The sequence below is a fragment of the Odontesthes bonariensis genome, chromosome 17, assembly GCF_027942865.1.
Source record: "Odontesthes bonariensis isolate fOdoBon6 chromosome 17, fOdoBon6.hap1, whole genome shotgun sequence".
NCBI classification, from domain to species: domain Eukaryota; kingdom Metazoa; phylum Chordata; class Actinopteri; order Atheriniformes; family Atherinopsidae; genus Odontesthes; species Odontesthes bonariensis.
In genome coordinates this window covers 25,862,599-25,885,753 of record NC_134522.1, presented here as the reverse complement: position 1 = coordinate 25,885,753, position 23,155 = coordinate 25,862,599, and the positions used below count along the sequence as shown (strand labels likewise).

Genomic DNA, 23,155 nt, shown 5'->3' with positions numbered 1-23,155 from the left:
GAGGTAAAGTGAGCGCAGGAGCTGATGCCAATCAGCAAATACAGGTGCAGCTTTAACATTCTGTTTAGACTAAGGCAACACGATGTTTCACATTTCTCCAGCTTCCAAATAAATCAAAGTTAATTCCCACATTCTGCAAAATCCAGATGGCAAAATAGCCCCTGACTATGTTGTTGTTGTTGTTTCACGGCTGGTTTTTTTCCACTTCTTTTCAGCTGATCCCTATGAATGCTATTGATTTTGTTCTTCTGAAAGAAGCTGTGAATAGCAAGTGCCGACTAGTTAAGTTGTGGATGCTGAGACACTGTGGGAAAACTAGTAAATCGCTGAAGTAGGGGAGGATGACTCAGGCAGACAAAAAGTAGATTTTCACTTTTAGAGGGTAGTAGCTGGAAATCACAGAGGATTTTTTAAAAGCGTAAATTTGTCTAAGAAGCAATTTTCCTCTAACAGCTTTGATTAAGGGCACCTTGACAGTCCTTAATGGAAGGTGGAGAGCTCTTCATTTACAAATCCAGTCTGCAGTGCCCTGTGGGGTTAAACCTGCAAACACGCCCCTCCAAAAAAATTCTTCTGTCACCTGCTACTCTACATTTCTAAGCAAGTGCATTTACTTTCTTTTGCTTTAAAGATGTAAAGAGGACATAATGTGATGTGAAAATGAGTGTCATTCAAGTCTTTACACTCACTTATATATGGAAATGAGTGGGAAATCATTTCTGTGAAATGAACACTCGCTAACTATCCTGCTCACTGTTAGGAATGCATGTGAGAGCTTACGAGTGGAGAGGTTGCCTTTTAAGTGTCAGTAAGACTTTGTCGTGGCAGCATCAAACCTCACATGCTTTTTCCTCGAGCAGCCGTGTGGTGGGAATAAAGAAAGATAAAAAAGATAAAACGCTGCAGCGGTAAATATGAGGGAAGGTTAACGCCCGGAGGCGTTTGTGTCGCTGCCTTTGATGATGCTGACAGACATAATGGAGTTCTACAAATGTTTAAAAAGCCAAAAATATTCCACGGAGAGCAAAATGTTTGAACATCCGCTGGGAAAGCATCAGTGATGCTACAGGGGGGGGGGTCACTCCCCTAATCTGAGAACCCCTGATGCCTCAGCTCAGCTTCATTCTTTTCTGAGAATCTGTCACCCCAACTGAGTTGGAAAAAAAAAAAAAAGGGGGGAAAAAAAGATAGCGGGAGCTAAATCTGTAACGTGGACACAAGTATAAGTTCCCTCCCTTCCTCAGAACCTTGAAATTGCAACAGTCTCCCTGATCAATCTTTCGTCCCTGCCTCCCGACGGCCGGCCTCTCACCCTGCGCACCATCCCCTCCTCCCCTAAGGCTCCATCGGTCTTTGGCATCACAGACCTGGAGAAATGCCTGCTGTACTGAATCCCTCAGATGCTGTGTTTACAGAACCACCTACCATTTTGCTACCTGCTGCTCTATAATTGCACAGCAACAGATACCCTACCACTGCTGCAACAATCTCAGGAAAACCATAAAAGCAAACACTGATCGGCATGCATGCGCTGCGCAGCCTTCTGTGTGTACGCATCTTTATACATGTATCGCACATAAAGCATAAAGTCAGTGAGTCCCCCAGCAAATGACAGCAGCTTTAAGGGTCTGCTGCTAGAAATAAGTTAATTAATCTTGTCTAATTTCTCTCAACTTCCCCTTTGTTCGTTTTGCCATTGCTCTGTCACTTGTTCACCCCCTGCATCACCTTTTAATACTTCTTTCAGTCAGCTCTTTCATTTCATCTCCTCTCGGAGTCTGATTCTGAATTTTCCCTACAAGTGTAGCCTCTTCTCTATTTCTGTCGCTCGGCAGACAAGAGTATTAAGAATGAGGGCTCGAAGGGATATTTCTCACGGGATCCTGAGACAAGGCACACAATGTGGTGCTTATACGTCTTCTTCACACCTTTTTCCTTTTTCACAGTTGTCTGCACAACGTTTGGCTGCCAAATAATCCAGCTCCAGCGACTGCACCGCCTGACTTTTGACTGGAGTTTGTACATCGGCTATTTTCAGAACAGGTGTCGGTAGAGGGTTTGCTCTCTATTCATATGATCATCGGGGAATGAGGGAGTAAACACAGGAAGCCGGCGCGGTGTTCACAAACAGTGCTTGCTGTTAATGAAAGTCGCTGAGTAAAGACAGATAAAACTGAGCCGGCTACAGGTAATATCTGTCTGATGAAGCATGTGTTGGGAGTTAAATCAATCACAGCTCAGTTGTTAAAAAGAAACTTCCAGATGGGCTTATCGAAGCATAAACAAATAAAGTAAGTTAAAAAAAGTAGATCATGAATAAATATAAGCAGCATTCTTATAGAGAATAAACGTGTTTTCCTCACCTTTGAAGCCTCATTGAATGTCAAATCCCACGTGCGGCGCATGCTTAACATGTGCTGACCTCACAGTCATACCAAGTGTAATGGTGAATAGTGTTGATCTTGTAAAGATTTCCCATCGGATCAGATACATCTTCATCTCCTCAGGTTGATTGTTTTTTTGCCCCTGTGTTTGGTAAACATCACTGACTAAACTGAATCCACGAGGGGTAATTATAGCAAATGCTGGAAACAAATCAGCATAGCCCGCAGTGAAATGCTGTGACTCAACAAACCAGGATATTAAAGGCAGTAGACCTAAATGCTATAAAATGCTGGAGGACAGTAGGAGGTTATAGGGCTGAGAAACAGTACCAGTTCATTGCTTTTATTGAGCAACGCACACACAGACCATTTCTCTGGGGTCATTACACCAAATGATTCAGATGCAATCCAATATTGTCAATACAGGAGAGTGAGCATCTATCAACTCCATGTGAAAGTCAGCTTTACAAATTTAGAAGGCAGACACAAGCATGAGGAAAGGTTGATTTTGAGGATCTACAGCTCAGCTTTTGCTAACAGTGTCAGTCATGAAATTAGGGAGATGTTGGACTTGCAGCCATTCATCCTACAGCTGTGTAAAGCCCTCGTTGGCTAATACCTCTCCACCTTTGCACAGGTTTATGGCCACGGATCAGCAGGTTCAGTAACAAGGCTGACAGAGGCCTCTAACAAGTGTGGAGACAGGCGAACAGATGAACCTGGCAGTTCCTGTCTTCAAAGAGCGCGGCGGAGGAGGGCGGTTAGGGATAAATGGGAATGATCCAGCCAAGCATGGCTGAACGTGCCAGCCAATCTCAGTGGATCATAATGACTCGGGTGGGGATTGGTGGGACATGATTTTGGTCAGAAGATTTAATAAGCAAAGGGGGAAATTTCATGAGTCACATTGAATTCACATGGCAAGAAAACAACAGACGGCACAAAGGACTGGAGTGCAATCACAGGACTGATCAGAGGCCACATTAAAAATGTTCTCAGTTAGTCAAAAATGATGGTCAAGGTAATCGGAATTCTGTCATCATTTGTTGTTACCCATCATTTTTATTTGCATTTCTTGTGCTGAGGTGTTTTTTTAAGCATATGATTAAAAAATTTTGTAACAATAAAATCAAACTCATGAAAGAGGTATTCATACAGCCTTAAGTGAAAATATGAACAGAGACATTGACTGTGTCTTCAGTTTTCATGTCCCGATCACACCAAGCTGACTTTCTAAAACACTTCTGTTGTGATGCCTAACCAGACAATTATGACTTGTACAGTTTCTCAGACTTGCACAATTACTCAGTTTACCTGCTTGGCCCAGGTTGAACTAAAAAACTCCAACCTTCCTCCTCCCACACAGACCTGTGCTGGTGCTGGTTTGTGCATAATCAAACAAAGCAAGAGAAACTGCCACAGAGGCTACTGTCATTAGGTTTCCCTTCTTCTCCTGCTTAGACAGTAGGCCTCAGACTCTGTTGGCTTTTTTATAAATTTTGATTTTAAGTCTAAACCAATCATCTGCTGCCAAACTGCCAACACCACTTCAGGTTATGTTTTAAAAAAGTGGAACTTTTCTTAGAGGAAGTGATCAGTCGTCAGCAATATTACCAAATCCTTCAAGTAGCGTCTCGCTAAACCTGTGGGAATATTCCAACCCCCCCCCCCACCCCACGTCGTTTATCATGTTACTGCAGAGGCCATACCTACTAATCCTTGACCCTGTCTCCTAAGCCTGATCAGTCAAATTGGATGTTAGCGGAGATGGATTTGAGCAAAGTTGGATGATCCAACTTAAAGTCGCAACCAGTTATACTTGCATTCTTAAAGCCCTCACTTGACTGGGAGGGAAACAGGCAGCAGGCTCTTCCTCTGAATCAAGGATGCCTCTGCAACCTCCTTGTCTGGTCAGAGACACACTTCAGACCTTTTGTCTGTAGATCTCCACACTACTGTCAGAAAACCAGATGGCGACTTTCATTGAGTATTGCATCACGGTCAACAACGATGCCCATATGAGCCTAAACAATTGATAACACATACTGTGGCCCCTTTACCATTGCCCCTTCTGACAAGGTGTCTGGTATTGCTGGGCTAGGTATGATTATTTATGGTGTTGCTATGAATGAAATATCATGGTGATGTGTCAAAAAAAAAGTCAGTTGGTAGCAAAAAATATTTGATTAGCATGACTGGACGAGCTAAATAACCGAGGGAGCGTCTCTTCCTCACTCCAGTCCAGTAGGTTAATTTGGTAGCAATCACAAAAGGAATAGATCCAAGTGTTTGCAACAGTAGGAATTGTCTATGGGTGTTGGAGATGTGATAAAACTTAAGTGTATTAAAAGTCTTTTTGAACCTATATATGAAAGCTGCAGTTATGCAAGCTGAACGCTCCCATGCAGAGTCAGTAGTGTTATAGTAATTGCAGTAACATACTGGTCAGTTCCATATACCAGGTCTATCAATAACAACAACACGGCAGCTCTGAACTAACAGTGCAATAATACGCGTCCTTCATTCATTGGTCTTAAAGTATTGGTGAAATAAAGACAGATAATGCCTTATTTAGAGGCTGTATTGTCTATGCCCTGTTCTCTCCCGTTATATGGATATACGGGGATCTTGAGTAATCTAACTATCTTCCGAAGGACGCCGACTTTCACCAAACTGTTTTCGGTTAGTAGATGAACATATTTTAAGCCAGAAATAAGGTCCAGGTTTTTAAAAAAAAATGAACTTATCCTTTAACTCACACCTGGTGATTGACAGTCGTGTGTAGCTTTACCCTCTGACTTCCAAATGCTTCCCTTAAATGTGACTGGTATTCTTTTCAGGGCAAATGTATCAAATGCTAGGCTACTGCATTCCACTGAGAAGTTATTTCTGTTTCCAAAAGCACATATAAAAATGAAGAGAAAAAGAAAAGGAAGCTTCTATTCCTGGGTACAATGAAAAGATAAAGATTGGTGACAGTTTGACAGACTTCTGCGAGTGTGTTGTAAACACAGGACTTGCAATTAAGTTTTCATATTGTGAGATTGTCATTTCTGTTTTAGAAAAGGCTTTGAATGCTGAATCTAATAAGGACCGATTGGCACCAAAAATGGAGACAATTGGCAAAGCTACTGCATCCAGTACGGTTGTTCTGACACAAAGGAAGGCCATTATCGGTTGTATCTAACACACATGACTGTATCCTCTTCGAAGTCCATCAACAAAGAAAAAAAAAAAAAAAACTCTGCACCTCCAAGTTACCACTGAGGGAAAGAAACAAACATTTAAACATTGTGAGGGATTATAAACTTTGGAACCCATTTTCAGAGATGACAGACTGTGTAATTGTCTGTTTGACGATTGTCTACTATACAATGTTCAAATCAGGTAAGCAGTCACTTCAAAATTTGAGAACACATTGTGTGGTTGATATTAGTGAACGAAGAGAAAAACTGTCATTTCTGTATAAATGATCAAAGGGTGAATAGTAGGAGGGTGGATGTATCGTTTAGCTAATCAAGAGGATCTGCTTCAGTTGAGATGCATGTTTGCATAATTCCATATGCTTCCCTCTCTTTTCTTTTGTTTTTGTTAAAGTGTTTCCTAATTCAGTTTAACAGACACATTTCCAAATTGATAGAGGAGGAAATTGAATGAACATTATTGCTCTATGTAAATGAGTAATGGATAAAAATGGGACTGGGGGAGGAACGGAACCCACAGATGTAAAGGGTCTCATTCATTTTGATTGTCAGGATCGACCAAGCTTCAATAAAACCTTCGTCATGCCTCGTAATCCATCATGGCTCTGGCCCTGGCAGATTCTTAGGTCCCTGACCAGTCAGCCTCTTGGTCTGATGAAGTGTGTCGGGCGCCCCTCTCTGCCCAGACGTGTACTACAACTTAACTCCCAGAACACTAGAGAACTGGTCCACTGTGTGAGTTCTTAAACGTTATTGATGGGAGCTGAAACCTCATGAACCCTGCGAAGGCTGGATACACTGAAGAGAATTCTTCTGCGGCTCAATGACTTTCATCCAATCAAGTTGTTATCAAGATCGGACAGCATCTTGTTTTGTGCTGTGAACATGGGTCCTTGGGTTTGTTCAGGTTGCTGATCAGACAAGAGGTCACAACACTTGATAGGTGAGGAAGGGCCCTCAACGTTTTTTGCTGCCTTTGTGGGAAAGCCAATCTGCAAAAGCACTACCCAAGCTCAACTTTACTTTTTGGGCTGTCTTTTAGGAAGACTTTAAGACTTGCATTACTCTGATATCATCAAGCTGTATGTGAAAAAGACTGACCTCAGAGGTGATCTATCAATAACTCCTTCACTCAACAACAGCAGCACTATTAGTGCGATATAAGTGCCAGAACTTTGATGGCATTCAAAGAGCCAAGACTTTTCTAAAAGCTACTTGAAGACTGGTAAGAAATCCAATACTTGACCATCTGATGGTAAATGATATGGTGGATTATCGAAAAAATTAGATCTGTGACGGCGTGATATTGGGCGGCCTCAGATCAGTGGTAGTAAGGTTGGGTCACATTTCAGCAGCAAGGCCTGCAGCCCTTGAGAGTGAGGATCCAGAATCACGTGGAAAACGGGGGTGAGGGCAACAGACTGAGTTAAAAGCAGCTAATTAAACCTAGAGATGAGACGTGACTGCAGGGATGAAGGCAAGCCAGCAATCATCTGGAAAGGACTCAGACCCAGACACTGTCTTTGGTTTTCTTCCTCTCCTCTGGTCTCTCAGTTCCTCTTCCCCTCACTCTGTTGTTTGATCTTGCCATCGCCTGAAGTCACTAGGCAGATGGGTTTTATATCTCATATTCAGTGTTCCACATGAGAGAGTGTGTCAGAAAAAAAGTCTTCTGTAAATAAATAAGGCTTTCTGAAGTCACAGCAGAAGATGGTGGAAGCTGGGCCGACATTGTCCAATGCAAACAGCAATTCAGTTTTGAAGAAAGAAGAAAACAGCATGCGCGTGCATTTCTTTGTGTTTCAAGGCAGCAGCGGCGCATAACGATGGTCTTTCTCTTACATCTGCTGCAGCCCACGAATGGGATTAAAATAGGTGTAGGTGTTGACTGTCCTCCTCCAAAGCAGTGTTTGGCTTTGTTGCTGCTCCCATTTGTCATCTCCAAGCTGCTTACTATTGTTACTGAAAAAGAAAAGCACCTTGTTCGCACACAGCCATACCACAGCAATCAGTTATTGGAAAACACCAGAAGAAAATCTGATCAATTTTCAAGAGTTGAAAACCTCTTTTGCAGAGGATCTCAACTCTAAATGGCCGGAGAATTCTGCTGAGGCCCAAAGAGCTGCATGAGTAATATTGATATTTTTGAAAAACAAGGAGCGCTGTGTGGTTGCAAGGGGCCTGTTTCTAAATACTCAGCAAGCCTTTAAAGAAAAATTAATATATCTGTCAACTGTCTATTGTTCCAAATAGGACCCATCGAAAGGCCTGAAGTCAATGTACTGCCACTTTCATCCTTAAAACACAGGCTTTAAATGTGACGGACTAGCATGCCAACAAACACCCACTGACTAATTGCAATTTGCTGAGAGGAAGACAAAGAGAGGCTCTCTTGTCACAGACAGGATGCCATGAGGCCTGGGGAAATTAAATTCTCATCGAGAGAGACTTAATTAGACCACTTTGTACCTTTCATTGCCACCAAATCCTATTCACATTCATTCCGGTGTTACTAAGCTTCCCTACCTCTGGTGTAACAGCTCGACTTATCTTAAGGTCTGCTTTAAAAGAAGAGAGAAAAAAGCTATAAGACATGTTGAAAGCAATACGTCTAAGGTTTTATCTTTTATATCACTTGTGGGAGAATTTTACTCGATCCTCACTCAACTGCACGTGTCACGTGGAAAGCAGCAGAATGGTTGATTCCAAAGTTAGCAGAAAAGCCATAAAATAACCTCCTCCTGAGTACCTTCTAAGACCTCTTCCTGGTCACGCTCTGAGAAATTAAAAACCACATCTATACAATCTGGTGAAATCACAGAAAGTAATGAAAGCAACTTATTCCTCATTACCTAATGTGAAGAATCTCAATCATGACACTCTAAAAATACCCTCTGAAATCAATTTTTAAAAAATGTATTTAGATGTGCTGGGTCAAGAGAAGCTTGAAGGCAGGATTTATCAGCTTAGCTAAAGGAAGATGATCCACTCAGCAGAGATAGGAAGGGGTTGACCCGTCTTTTTCTCAGCTTATGTGGAGACCTACAAAATAGCTGTGCAAGATTTTCACATGGAACTCAGTGTCTGCAGGACATACATGTATTTATAGCATAAAAAGAGCAGTTAAACATGATGCCAACATTAAACTTGTTATCATCTTGGCTCTCTTTATGTTGTCATGCATTTCCCCTAAGATTAAGCAGTAGCGCTTTTTGACTTCAGGCAGAACTTTTTTTTTTTTTTTTTAAATCATTATAATTTCCACAATGCGTTTATGTTCTCTCCACAGAAAAAAATCTCATGCGTTGCATTCAGCCCAAATGTAAAGACCTGATGACACATTAATTGCGCATCACCTGAGCGCATCACCTGAGCGCATCACCTGAGCGCATCCACAGAGCGCTGCGGGAACAGACAGCACAGTCATGGCAGAGAAAGAGCAGCAGCTTAAACCGTCAAGCATCGCTACGGGAGGCGAGAAAAGTGAAACCGTATCAAAAAAGGCTACAACTTCAAAACATTTGGATAAAGAAAGAGGTGAAAGCAGAGTCAACGTCAAGTTAGTTTTTCCACGATGGCTACAACTCCAGGAATATCACGGGCTAAGAAATGACAGAATGGCTGCTGTTTTTCTGATGAACAGGCAATGCTTTGGTTTGTTTTGTGGGTAATTTGTTTTTCTTTTATTATTATTATCTCTTCAGCGCAGCTAAGCAGTTACACTGCTTGTCAGCGACTGCATTTGTCCCAGTTTCTGGTTTTAGGCTAACTTGTTGCTCTTCCAGCTGACTGGCTGTGCCACATTGTAGAGGTGAATTAGCGGGATCTTAGGAGATGGAGTTTTTTGACTTTGCGGTCTAAAAATCTATCCTTTTCATGCTCTGGTTATCACCGTCCACTGCAGCTTTAATAGTAATCAAGCCTGTCTGGGCAGAGTTGAACACTCTAGGAAGATGAATTTCATAATGAATTAATTTGATGTTTTTAAACAGATTGCCATCTCGGTAACATTTGTATAATACATATATACATTACGATGCCAGCCACTAAACAGAGACGACAAAAACAGTGAAAACAAGCAGACAAAAATGTAAATGCATGTCGCGCCAACCTCACTCCATCTTCCATCTGCAGCATCTTTGACATGTCCAAAAGACTGTGTGTGCTTTGAGAATTTCAAGAATACACACAAATGTCCTTGAAATTTCTCCTCGACATCAGAGCAGGTTTTTGGTGAGATTTTATGATGTGGCATTCTCGAACTGTAGCTGTGAAGGATCCTGCCTTGACCTAAGAAACACTTCACATGAATATGCTAATATTGCCCCACTCACAAGCTGATGTCGCTGCCTGGCCTGTTTGCTGTGACTCTGTTTGTGCTGTACTCCGTTTGGCACTTGAAATATTGTGTCATTTCAGCCATAAACGTTTGGAGCACACTGCAATTCTGAAGAAGAGGAAGCTACAATAAACAATTTCAAATAGAAGTCAATGTATCAGATGGTTACGTATACACTTTCCACAATATCAGAAGAGCAGTGGTGGTTGGCTTTCTGGTTCCCAGGCTAGCTCAGCCCAGCTCTGGGCTCTCCAGGCCCCTGGATCTTGCAGCTCTCTTTTCCTTAAGCTCTCACAGTCCACACAGCTTGTGGCTTTCCCGCCCATGGCTTGCCACGGTTCCTCACTTGACCTTTCTTTTACTAACTTCTCCACCTACTAAGGTAACTTGTCTAACTTAACTAACATTTTCTTAAAGTGCATACAAAGAGCACTACCCAACAAGTCAACATTGGTTCTAAGTACTTCCTAGCCTCAGGTTTGCAGCTTAAAGTGTAAGCGTTTAGACTTTGTAGACTGGATATTTAGACATCAACTTTGGACATCTTGGAAGTCACAGATAAACTTAGGTGATGATGTCCCAAGATTTTACCAAGGATCATTTTCATTTTTGCAGTTTCTCACAATACTACTGTATTAATGTTTCAACCCCTCAAACTGCCAGTCACCTAATGATGTCTACACAGAAACAAAACCAGAATTATCTTAAAAAATTTTTTATAAAATCACTAAGCTACTGTTAATTCAGCGTAAAGTGTCCTGGAAATGATCAAAATGACAAGTTGGTATTATGTGGTAGAGTACGCAAAACGCCCCAAAAACACAAACTGATACTGTGTAACATATGGTTCTGATGAAGAATCAGCTCAACGCTGTATCTTAGCAATCTAATTAAATGTAGAGTGGTAACTATTCTGGGAAACAGGACAGAGAGATTATAACTGCCAACTTTTTTCTGCCAACTGTGTCTTTCTCAATCCTTGCACATTTTTCAAGTTTTTCCGTGAGTCCATTTTCCCATCTGCCTGGTTGATGATGTGGAACGTGTTAGAAAGAAAAGAAAACAGCGTAGTGGCCCACAGCAGACTACAGACTGTAAACTATGCAAGAGTTTCGAGCTGCAAAGTTTTTCATTAGCCCCTGGAAAAGCTATCTGGCACATATCAGAGACAGGCTGGGTGGATCGCCTGCAGCGATTTGGCCCGTTCCTGCACATCCCCAGGCTCTTTCGCCTCCTGACGCTTTAGTCAGTCAACGGCCCGGCCCTGCACATGATCCCTGAATCTTAATCTCACACTGTTTCTGTACTTCTTTCTCAACAGACTGAGCGGATCGCCATCACAGAAACTGCAGCTCTGATTAGCAACCAATTAGCTCCCCTGATCCCAGAGCCCCTGCAGATGAAGCTGCATCGTCATCCCATTTCAGATCCTGCTCCAGACCGTGCAGCCTGCTCTCACTGGTGGGAGTTCACAGGAAAAGATGACAAGTCACAGGTTTAATATGACCTGACCTGAATGAGAGCTGTGGTAGGCACGGAATTTAATTCATTAACTTAATGTTACAGCTTTGTAAAACAAACTTAGAAAAATAGCATGGGGTTGAGATCCGGACTATTTGCTGGCCGTTTAACTGAGTTGATGTCTTTGAAAAGTTTACTTTAATTTACTGTAGAGCTGACGACTGCCATCCTTCCTGGTCTCAACCTTACACTGACCCAATGTCATCAATAACCGTGGAAATGATCTTGTTTTCTTCCAGCAGTCAGCTGCATGTTTCATTGGACCTGCACCAAACAAAAGCTCCTGCACCATCTCCGTGTCGAAAGCTGATTGGTGATTCATCGCTGAATATCACTTTCATCTAATCATCCAGTCTGTGACTAACCTTGTTTTCTCTGTTTCGGTATTAGTGATAGTTTATGTTTGGGATTTCTGGATGTAAATCCTATTTCCTTCAGCTGGTTTCTTACAGTTCAATGAGAAACATTTACTTTTGTTTTGTCACATTTTTTTTCTTTTCTTTAGCAGTGCATTTTTTTTATTTTATTGATATTGATATCAATAAAATAATGGCATAATGATTTGAGTTATCTGTCCTGGAGCTTTAACATCTTCCTTGGTCAACCTGTATGTTTCCCTTTTATAACCTACTTATTTTATTTGTTGTTGCGCCAAATTCTGCTGACTGGGAACAACCAACGTCTAAGGCCACACTCCAAGTTGAATTACCTTCTTGATGGAGTTTTCTAATTATTTCCGTTGTTTCCACTGACAGCTCTCTTATTGGGGTCATGGTTTTAGCCAGGTTTAACAGCTCATTTAAGTGTGCAGGCACTCTGTCTGCAGACTCATTTGTACTATCATATTTGTGCTGGTTTTGTTTTTGAAATCCAAATTACAAGATAATTACACAGACTTGATCAAACTTTTTAGGTATGGTGAAGAACTCTAATGGAACTACTTTGTTTATTTTTCTAATTACGGACACATACACACTACCGGTCAACAGTTTTAGAACAATTTTAGTCCATTGGTGGTGTTTCATGGCTCAGGCAAGCCTTTTTTTTTTATCCTGACGTGTTAGCAATGGCTTTCTTGCTGCAACTCGACCCGTCAAACCTGAAACTCGAAGTCTTCTCTTCACAGTTGAAACTGAGACTTGATTACTACGACCAATATTAAGCTTTGCTTGAAGCTGCTGTCCTGTGAGACGTTTATCGCGCAAGCTGTTGACTCTAAGAAACTTGTCTTCTGTGATTCTGTTGGGACTTTGGGTCTGCCAGTCCTCTTCCTGTCAGAATATCCCCCAGTTTTTGAGGGCCTTTTAATGGTGAAGGAAACTGTGCTCACTGGCAACATGACTTTCTTTGCAATTTCTCATTGGGAAAGACCTGCATTTTTAAATGTTGTGATGGTATGTCTCTCTTCCATTGTTAACTGTCTTTTTACTCACCATTCTTCTAGCAACACAATACTTTCTGCAGTACAATACTGTTTAAATAATGCTCACAAGGGTAGTGTTGTAGTGTAGTTGCTAATGTGTTCCACCACTACTTTTTAACGTAGATTTTTTTGTTTTTTATATATACATATATATATATATATAAATACATACATATATATGTATATGTGTGTATCATGATTGTCAGACCATGAATATTAAAAAGATTTCCATTTGACAGAAAGAAAGGTGAGTCCACTTAAATCCTTTTAAGCTGCATTCGTCCTGTTGTCGTCTTGGACAAGTACTCAGGCTTGAAAAGTGATAAATGAAGTCCAGTATGTTCAGATACTCCGACTAGCACAGAGACAGCATGTGATTAATACACAGGATTGTGTGAATGAATATCGAGGCCTTAGAATTATTAGAGATTTTTTTTCTTGGCTGGGTCCATGTAAAATGTGATTGTCACCTCCAGCACAACTCAGCAAAATGGTGGAGTAATAAGAGCCTTTCTTGTATAGGACCGAATAATAGTTCACACCAATCACAGTGAGATATTGAAAGTTCCTTTTACATAAATACTCTCGGGCAGACTGACCTGCAGCTTTGAGTATTGAGAACGCTTGAAGGGCCTGGAGTTCTAGCTAGCTTGTTTCATTACCAGTTGTTATTCTCTCCGCATGGTCAACTTAAAGCTACCTCACCCAAAACTTACCAAATGTTTCCCACTGATTAATTGCAGCCTTTTAGGCTTTCTTACAATCAGCCTGGACCACTTTACAGCCTTTTCATTACAAAGTTAAATGTCTCACGATGGACTACGCAGACAGTAAATGCCATATCCTTTCAGCATGGCAAGGGCAGGGTAATTGTCTCTGTGGCATAATCGTCCCTCAACAAAAGCCGCTGGAAATGACAGGGTTTTAACATAATAAGGAGCACTGTCATTTTAACTTCACCCCACCAAATCTTCCCTGCCAGCATTAGTGCTGCAGTTTGCCTTCCTTCTGTTGCAGAGAATGTTTATCTCCATCTTAGGGCCTCAATTTGACTCTTTTCTTCACTGCCGATGGCCTGTAATTACATCCATCTGCTCTTTTCCATGCAGTGTTACTTGTCGTGGCAGAGATAGCAGAGGGCAGTGAGAAAAGCAGCAAGACGACAAAAAAAACAACCGGCTATGAATGTCAGCTAAACAGCAATGAAACCCACCTGCAATTCTGACTTTATGGTTCAAATCTCTTGGACTCATAATCATAGCCGAAAGGGAACGTTTAAATAGTTCATTCCCCTCATTATGTTGTATCTAAACAGTAGAAAGTTAACTAATTAAATCAATCATGGTGAAAGATATCACTTTATATCTCCATTTTAGGGATGTGGAGCAACAGGTCTTTGACATGAACAGTAATCAGAAATCTCTAAGTGGATTCTGACGAGGCAGCAAAGTAAATTTAAGGCTCAAAATTAAGCTGACACAGCGGGGATCCAAAGAGTAATTCAGCTTGGGTTAGCCACGTATACGAATCACCTTCATGTCTGAAGCTCGTGACACCTCCAGCCTCACAAAAAAAAAAAAAAAATCCCATCTCTACCTGTCAAGTGGCTTATTCGTATTCCCATCCTTCTCCCCCTGTTATGTTTGCTCCTGTAATTCTCTGACAATATTCTCTCACTTCCCTCTATCAGAGGTACTTGAAGGCACAGAGGAGTATCTACTATAAGGGAAATCAGATAACTTTGCAATACTGCACCAGCTATAAGGATCTGGTGTGAGAAAGGCCTGAGGATGAATTAAACATTTTTGGCCTTCGTTATTTGCTTCAATAAATAAAGCGCATGCTTGCAAAAGCCCATAAAATGCAAGTAGCAAATTATTCATTCTCATACTAAACATCATGGTGAGGCTAAATAACTGCTGACAGCAACAGAAGAAGTGGGTTCAGATACACTAGAGGCCATTCTGTGAGTACGAGTGTGGGTTAACTTGACTGAGATTGTGTGAGTTGTTAATTAAGAGGCTATTTGTGGGGAATGAAGTGCTTGTCTTTTGGCTAGCGGAATGTCTTTGACATCCCCCCAAGAATTTAATAGCTGTCCTGTGACTTTCAAAAAGGTACAGTAATGTCTCCCAGACTAAAAAAAAATGTGAATATTTACTCTTCATTGAATGGAAAAGAGAAGTTTCTGTTAGTTCATCCTTTTTGGAACACTTCATTTTCCCTTTTGCTCTTATAAGCCAATTTCTACCTGTCAGTCAGCTCTAAAAAGCTCTCATCCCTATTCCCTACTGACCCTGCATTTCTTTTGGTGGTGACCAAACCTGAGCTAAAAGCAGAAAAAATATTGGATGAACATTTTGACATCTTATGACTGCAGCGGACATGTTACGTGGTCTCTTTCGACAAGCATGGGCAGCGGGAGATTATCTGCTTCAAGAACATCTTTGGCACACTTTTTTGAACACACACACCATCGTTGTTTCTTGGAGACCAATTAGGCCAAGATTTGAGCAGCTGCTGCAGAGGCTCGATGTAGTCTTGGAGATAATTCTGTCCTCAGCTCTGTGATACAGCATAGAGGCTTCTTGAGCTCAGCTGGTGTTATCCTCAAATCTTGAAAGAAACTTGTCGCTGAATGGAAGTTGAGATGATGTAGCAATAGTTGCTTCATGTTTGTCAGTTGCTGGAGCAATGAACCATGACACTGCTGAGGAAAAGTCTTGAGCCACCCCTCATTTTTTAATATATTGCCAGGAAATAGGCACAGAGATTTATTGAAACGTGCAGGCATTAATAGAACTACAGTATGTAGAAGCTAAGCCAATGCTTTAAGCCACTGAGGTACTTCGATATTAAACCTAGTTGACGTGCTTGAACCATACTATCACGGATGAATGAGAATCCTGTTGTCTTTGAGTTTTGATGCAAACAACTCCATTTATTTTGCATCTCATGCTCTAAATAACTTATCTCATGGTTACATAAGCACGGAGCACAAAGTAATGCTGCACAGCGGTCAAAAACTGTTTGTTATTCCGGAAACACCTGACGAGCCCCCAAAGATACATGCAATACATAAGCTGACCCGCCAATCACAATCCGACAATTACACACAACAATTAACATATTCCTCCCTTCCTTTCCACAGTCGCCTCAGCCACGCTCAGGAAGGGAGATTGGACTGAAGTTTCAGTGCAATCTGTTGGTTTCCTGAGCTAGGAAATTGTTTTTTTAATTGGCTCTATATGAATGAATTGGATTATTTTGAAAATAATTATGATTACAATGAATTGAATTCCAATTGGCTTGAATTGGACTTTATTATCTAAGTGCCTTGAGATGACATTTGTTGTATTTGGCGCTATATAAATAAACTGAATTGAATTGAACTTCTTGAGACATTTGGCATAGCTCAGCCTTTTCTCCCTGCTTCCTTGCCTTACTTTTTCGTTGGGTAATGATTATTAGAGTAAACTTCCAGATACTGTTCATCTACTGCAGACAGTTTTTTAGGCCTGCCACTTGTCCTTCACTCGTCCAGTTTCCTCCAATTTTTTAAGGACACATTGTACACCATGCTAAGATATGCCTGGTTTTGCTCTTTGGGAATCGTATTGGCTCAGGTGTACAATAAGTTCTCTGTGTAGACACAACACTGGTTCATCCCCTGATTAAGGTGCCTTTACCATGCTTGTCAGTGTTAAATGGCTAAAGAAAACAAAATATCCTCTGGAAATGCTCAGGTACTAGGCCTGAATTCAAAATGAGTGAAAAAGCAGCCCAAGTTCAATGAAAAAATTTGACAGACCAATGGAAAGCCTGAAAAACTGTTGCTCAAGACCACTTCAACAGATTGCAAGAAAGTTTGGCTCCTTGGACCCAAATATAAAGAAATGAAACATTGTATGTCAAAAATGTGTCTGAGTCAGTTTAGTTCGAGTAACTTCTGTGAAAGAAAAAAAGAAAACGTTGCAGCGTTAAAACCATTTTGCTCAATCATTTTAAACAGATTCTAGTAACGGATCTCAGATTGACTGTAAATGGAGTGAATTTATTAAAAAAAATAAAATGTTTCATCTACCTACAAAACAAACAAACCATCCACCTCATATTGTGCAGATGTCCCTGATGCCTCCAAAGTGCTTTGGCCCATCAGGGCAGGGACAAGGAACCTCTAGGGATGTCTTTGAAGTATCAGACCCTAAGAGAGTCTCCTCTCGGTTCTGTGTACTGTTGGTTGGGACCTCCTTGGATCGTGCTTGTTTTAGCACATCCTACAGATGCTAGATTGTTAAAGAGAAATGTTTTGGGTCCCTTGAACTGCTTCATATGGCAGGGTGCATGGTGGCCCCTGCTTTTATAACTGCGTACACAACTATGTTCAGGTGGTTGGTATGTTTAAGATTGACAAGGCCCAAAGGTTTTCTGGTGAAACACTGAACGATATTTTAACAAAATGTCCACGGTTTTTTGCTTCAACTGTTACCATTGCCTATTGGGATGACAACAACTGACAGTGGAGTCATATTGTCTTTCAACATATGCTGATTACTTGGCTGGTTATCAGAATCAAGACAATTTTTCAGCTTAACTGGCTAACCTCAGAGAAGTCTGACCTCTTAATCTGTCAAGTAAACGCACCACATGCACAGTGACACAGATCACTGTTGCCAACTAGGTGACTTTCCATTAGGTTTAACCATATTTAAAAAGCAGCAAACATGTAGGACGGTCACTGTCAGAGTTTCCCCACAAGAGCAAGGTTTGTCCCCCGCAGCATGAAATCCCCATCTGCTTCCACTCATTTGCTTCATTTGGTGGCAGAGAAAAGCAGCAGTAAAAGCACAGTGTTGCCCTTGTGGTTTGTTCGGGTGGTATTCACATTATCAGTGATAATTTCCTCTTTGAGTGATCATTGTTAAGGAAAACAGAGCCCATATCATGACAGCCATTATTTGTGTGGATGGTGGCTTTACCACATGATGTAAAGTTAGAGCAGGGCAGCAGCCTGGAAATGCTTAGAACGTGACCGCAAATGAACATGTAGACTCATTTCACTGTCTGACAACAGAAACACTCAAATATGTAAATAAATGCAGCTGTATTGGGGACCAACCTTTATCAAAAATACAGTACAGCTGAGAACAAAGTTTAAGAGGCAACCCCATCAAAAGCCATACATCCCCTGAGGCCAAAATATACTTTAACAAACAGGAGATACTTCTTAGATATTATGTTACCAAAATGATTTAATCTCATTTCATGCCACATACACAACCTGCTGAAAACAGCATCAGTTTAACAACAGCTATTTGGGAAATGGAGTGTAATTTATTTTCATTTGGTTTGTATTTGTAAGACCTCTGTCCAGTAACCCAGAGCACTTTTTTTTTAGATTTCCAGTGACAGATAGAGGAGGCACTGTAGATGTAAAGTTTACCTAGAAATAATGTTGTAATGACTCTGACAAAAAAGTTATGTTGATCAGTTAGATTACAAATATTCCAGTCCACAAGGTTGCATCAATAAAAATATCTGCGTGAATCACTAAAATCCTGCACAAATCAGAATAAAGCTTTTGTTCTAAAAGCAAGAATGTGTTTCATGTAACTTCAACATTCACACAGAAATCTCTCTCAGAGGAAGCAGACAAACCATTTTCTTTAAACTAAGTGACATCATAATTCACCAGAATACAATAAAGCTACACTGTGATTTTTTTCTGAAGCAGAAAATCCTCAACTCTTTTTCCCCATCACTAAATCTACTTTAAATTCGATAAAGTCACACAAATATCAAAAGGTATATCAGAAAAGAAATGTCAAAGATTAGATATCACATGTTTTAGAAAAAGCAAGTTGTGACAAAATCACAACAAAGCATAGGGACATAGGGATATACTTCAGTAGAAGTTAAACTTCTAAAATCTTTCAGAGTTCCGAGGCTGTCCTTGCATCCTGAAAACAAGGAAAAAAATAAATATTGGAAGGACTACATTTATAAGTGTATTCAATCAAACTAGAGAATTGAGCACTGAAATTATAACTAATAAAGGACAGTAATCAGCAGCCAAGTTGCTCCAAGTCATCATCATCAACTTCATTTCCAGACTCAGGGTCCATTGTTTTCAGTGAGGAAGTTTAAACACTAATTTATTTGTAAGTTTTCAGACATTTGGTTTTTGGTGGAGCTGGATACCAACACAACCAAATCATCAGCCCTGCACCGCACTTAACACTTGGTATGAGGTGTTCGTGCTGATATGTTGTGTTTGGGTTTTCTCCAAATGTGGTGCTCAGCAATATGTCCAAACATCTCCACTTTGGTCTTATCCATCCAAAGGACATTGTTCCAGAAGTCTTTTGGTTTGTTCAGCTGCAACTTTGCAAACTCAAGCTGTGCTGCCATGTTCTTTTTAGAGAGAAGAAGCTTTCTCTTGACAACCCTACCAAACAAGCTTTTCTTTTTTTCCAACAATTTCACTATGCATTGCGAGGTCTGACCTTAGGGTGAACTTGCTGGGGTGAGATTCACAACTGTCTACAGTGTTGTCCCCTTGTGAATAATCATTCTCACTGTAAAATGATGGACTCCAAATTTTTTGAAAGTTGGGAGTCCTTCCCAGATTGATGGGCAGCAACAATTGCGTCTCTATGGTCATTGCCAATGTCTTTCCTCCTTGGCATTGTGTTAACACACACCTGAAGGCTCCGGACCAGCAATATGCCAAAACATCTGCTTCTATAGAGGTGCTCACACTTGTTGATGATCAACTAATCAAGTGCATTTTATTAGCAGCACCTGGTTCCTATTTACCCTCTAATTTTGTATGAAAGCAGTAAGGATGGGGCTTAGCTTTCCACCCACTGCTCCTGCATTTTGACTCATTTTTTTTGTTTGATAAAGAACGACACAGTAATATGTCAATGTGTATTTTTATCACAAGGTGATATTTGCTTCATTTCAAGAGAAGTTAAGACGAGGCGATTTTCTATGATGCCACGATTTGTACAACCTTAAGATTCAAATTGGGTGCAATTCTTTTTTAGAAGAAAAAAATGCAGATAAACTGATCCACACATTGTAATAATGACTGCAAAATGTTCAGAGCCACGTCGGCAGATAATCACTAAAACATTATGCTAAGTGCAATCTGAAGAACACATGTGCATGCCCCCCCCCCCTCCTTTTTTTTTTTTTAATTGTAAGAGTTCAGGCTCACAAGTTAATGACATGAAATAACACAACAAGCCAATCTCACATGCTTCAGCTTTGCACAACACGCTTCAACTCAGAGACGTTCATTAGATTTGAAGGATATTACTGCAGACCCAGACACCACAGGCGGCATTTAATGCTTGGTTAATACTGGAAAGTTGTAGAGTAATATGTCTCCATTTGCTGGGGCTCCAAGAAGAGAGCTGCATGCAAACTGAAAGCCCCAGCCCTGAACTATGGATACAAACCAACCACCTTTGTCTTTCCCTTTCCTTTCTAATCTGCAGGCTAAAGCTTCCTGCATTGCTTTGATCACCCCTCTGCCTCTCTGTGTCTGCCTCCCGATGCGGCTGATGGACGGGATCACGAGGCCTTGACAGAGAAGGCCTTGACACATCTCTTTGACAAGGTGAGAATATCTGTGGAGAAAAGACAAGGGGCGACTGCTTCCCCTCCCCACACACACCTTGCTTCCACTCGTGCACCCAGCTCATATCTTGAGTGACAGCCCAGTGCAGTGGCACATGTTTTACATATGATGTGAAAAGTGAGGCAAGACAGGGGGTCATATTAGCACTGCTTGACAGCATGTGCGTGAAAAAGAGCCCTGCGGGTGTGTGTGTTCGAGGTGGTGGAAGAGCTTGTCTGCGAGCCCCAGAATTTTCAGTCGACTCCCAGCTTGGGGGGCTGCTGTTGTGTCAGCGCACCTTGAGATTGCCTGAAATCACAGCTGCAGGAAAAGGAAATGGAGCCTGAGAAGAGCTTTCATCATTTAAGCTATAAATCTAACAAATACAACCCCCCCACTGTCTGCACGTCCTGTTTTCAGCCTACATTGCTCTGCAGAGAGACGTTTATTCCTCCATGGATAATATCGCAAAGCACAGTGCAGCTAAATCAGATGGAAGATGAATTTGACAAGTTGCGAACCACACTGACATTGAACATGACTTGCCCCACCTGGCCAAATGAAGAGTGCAGCATCTGCAGCCAGAAAACACACACCGTGTGAGTGTGTGTACTGTTGTGCCTGCAGTGTTGGCGCTCACTGCTAATGAACTCCCTGTTTGACTTGACCGTGGACACCGCTTTCCATGTTGCGTTATAAGCCTCTTTCCACACAAACACCGCGGCTCACCGCACACCGCCTTCCACTGCGCACCGCCCAGCCAACACAGCTCACCTGCAGAGGCAGGTGCACAAGTGCACGTGTATGCACGCGCGCGCGCGCGCGCGCGCACTCCAACAGTTTGACACACACTTGTCTGCATTGGCATAATTGCAGTCAAGCAAAAAACAGCAGCAGTTGCAGTTTTGGATGCATTTTCTTTTCTTTTGCTCTTATGTCAATTTTCTGCTTTTAGGAAACTGTAAGACATCTCTGTAATCATCACTTAAGTGCAGAAAAATGTGGCCAATCTGCTCCCCTTAATTTTATCTCACTCACACATCAGATGATATTTGAAAGCTTTTTATTTGTCCAAAGTCCGAATCTCTCCTCTTTGCCTTGTTAATTCATCCGTTCACATGAGCACAACTGGCTGATCCCGCAGGAACAAATATCATCCTTCAACTTTGAGCACATAAGGACGCGTAGGAAAACACCAGCCCTAATGAGCACGAAGCAGTGTCTGGAAACGGGTCAGACACGTTCTGCAGCGACAATTTCCACAACACCACATCCATTCTGCACAAGTTTGTCCGTTTTCATTTCAAGTGTTGATCAACTTACCAATGAGAGCCAGCTGCAAAAAGTACAGTCCGAGGAAGTCCATTATGGAGCGCGTCGTGAATTCAGATGGATGCAATCCCGGGCGAGTGGTGATGTGCGGGAATAAAATGCCTTCTGTTGTAATTGGCACCGAGATTAAGAGCGAAAGAATTGCAGCTATTTCTCAAGTGATGACTGGCCACTTACGCTGACGCCGGAATGCACAGCACTGCATGAAAAAACATCAGCGGAGCAGAGCAGCATTTTTTTTTACAAACTTTTGTCATAGAAGGAAAACGGGTTACGGCTCCGATCAAATGTCACACCGAGGGAGAGAAAATCAGTTCGTCCCACACGCGGAAGAAATCTTTGCGCGCGTTGAACATCCCTGACGGTCTCAGTCGTCCGTCCTGAGCAACTGTTCCCTCTCCTCTTCTCCACCTGCGCGCAGCGATGAAACTGCGGATGAATCACGGGCGCGTCGTTTTTTTGCGCTCTCCGACCAGCCGGTTGGTCTTTGTGATGTCCTGCTCCCAGGCGGGCCGGACGGAGGTGCCCAGCCCAGCTCGTTTAAAAATCCAATCTTGGCCAAAGTTGAAATAGGGCAAGTTCAATCGATAGCCTATTTCATACTGCCATAAAATGGAAATAACAAACCTGAGTAAAATGGTGCATAGTCTGTACGGGTGGGTGCACGTCCACACATCTCTCAAAGTAGGTTATCACCCTCCTCTACACCCCTTACACCACAAAAAATAAAAAATAACATAAGAGGGGGCACAATCATAGTCGACTTAAACGAGAATCACTTATTAAGAAGGCAGACATCTGTTAGAGGTACAGAAACAAGAGGAGATGACAGTGGAAGCAGAGCCAGACTCGGAGTCGGTGTCTGTTAATAGGAAAAATGAGACCATATTGCAGTCAGCATGGGCTGTTTGAAGCTACCTGCTGTCTAATATGCTCATGCTGGTCTTCTTTCATAACATAACCAAGAAAAAAAATCTATTTTCATCTGGGTTTTGGGGACAGCAGGCGTGATTGACATTTCGGCCAATCCGTACTCCGATTATTTTGAGATACAACCTATTTTCCACGAAATGTGATAGCCCATGTGCCCAGAATACCTCTATTAAAAAAAAAAGAAAGTCTGCACCTAATATCTATCATGAAGAATATTTAAATATCACAGAGCTAACAGCTGTTTTTGGCGTATTTTGTATAAATCTAATTTAGTCGAAGCCTGATTATTTTGTAAACTGTTCAAATCTCACAGCTGAGAAATGAATTTGTATGCAGTTGTTCAGTTGGGAGTTGTTTTGCCATGTAAAGCTCACTCTCGGAAAGTTTAGG

General features: G+C 41.5%; 1 protein-coding gene across 1 annotated transcript in view; it reads right to left on the bottom strand.

The window, feature by feature from the left end:
- The window catches only part of gfra4a (GDNF family receptor alpha 4a), a 185,603-nt gene extending 163,156 nt beyond the window's left edge, over window positions 1-22,447 (bottom strand). Inside the window, exon 1 of the mRNA XM_075448391.1 lies at window positions 21,824-22,447. Coding sequence (XP_075304506.1) covers window positions 21,824-21,866 — 43 coding nt within the window. The 5' untranslated portion in view covers window positions 21,867-22,447. The remainder of the gene's footprint in view (window positions 1-21,823) is intronic.
- Between the last annotated feature and the right edge of the window lie 708 nt (window positions 22,448-23,155).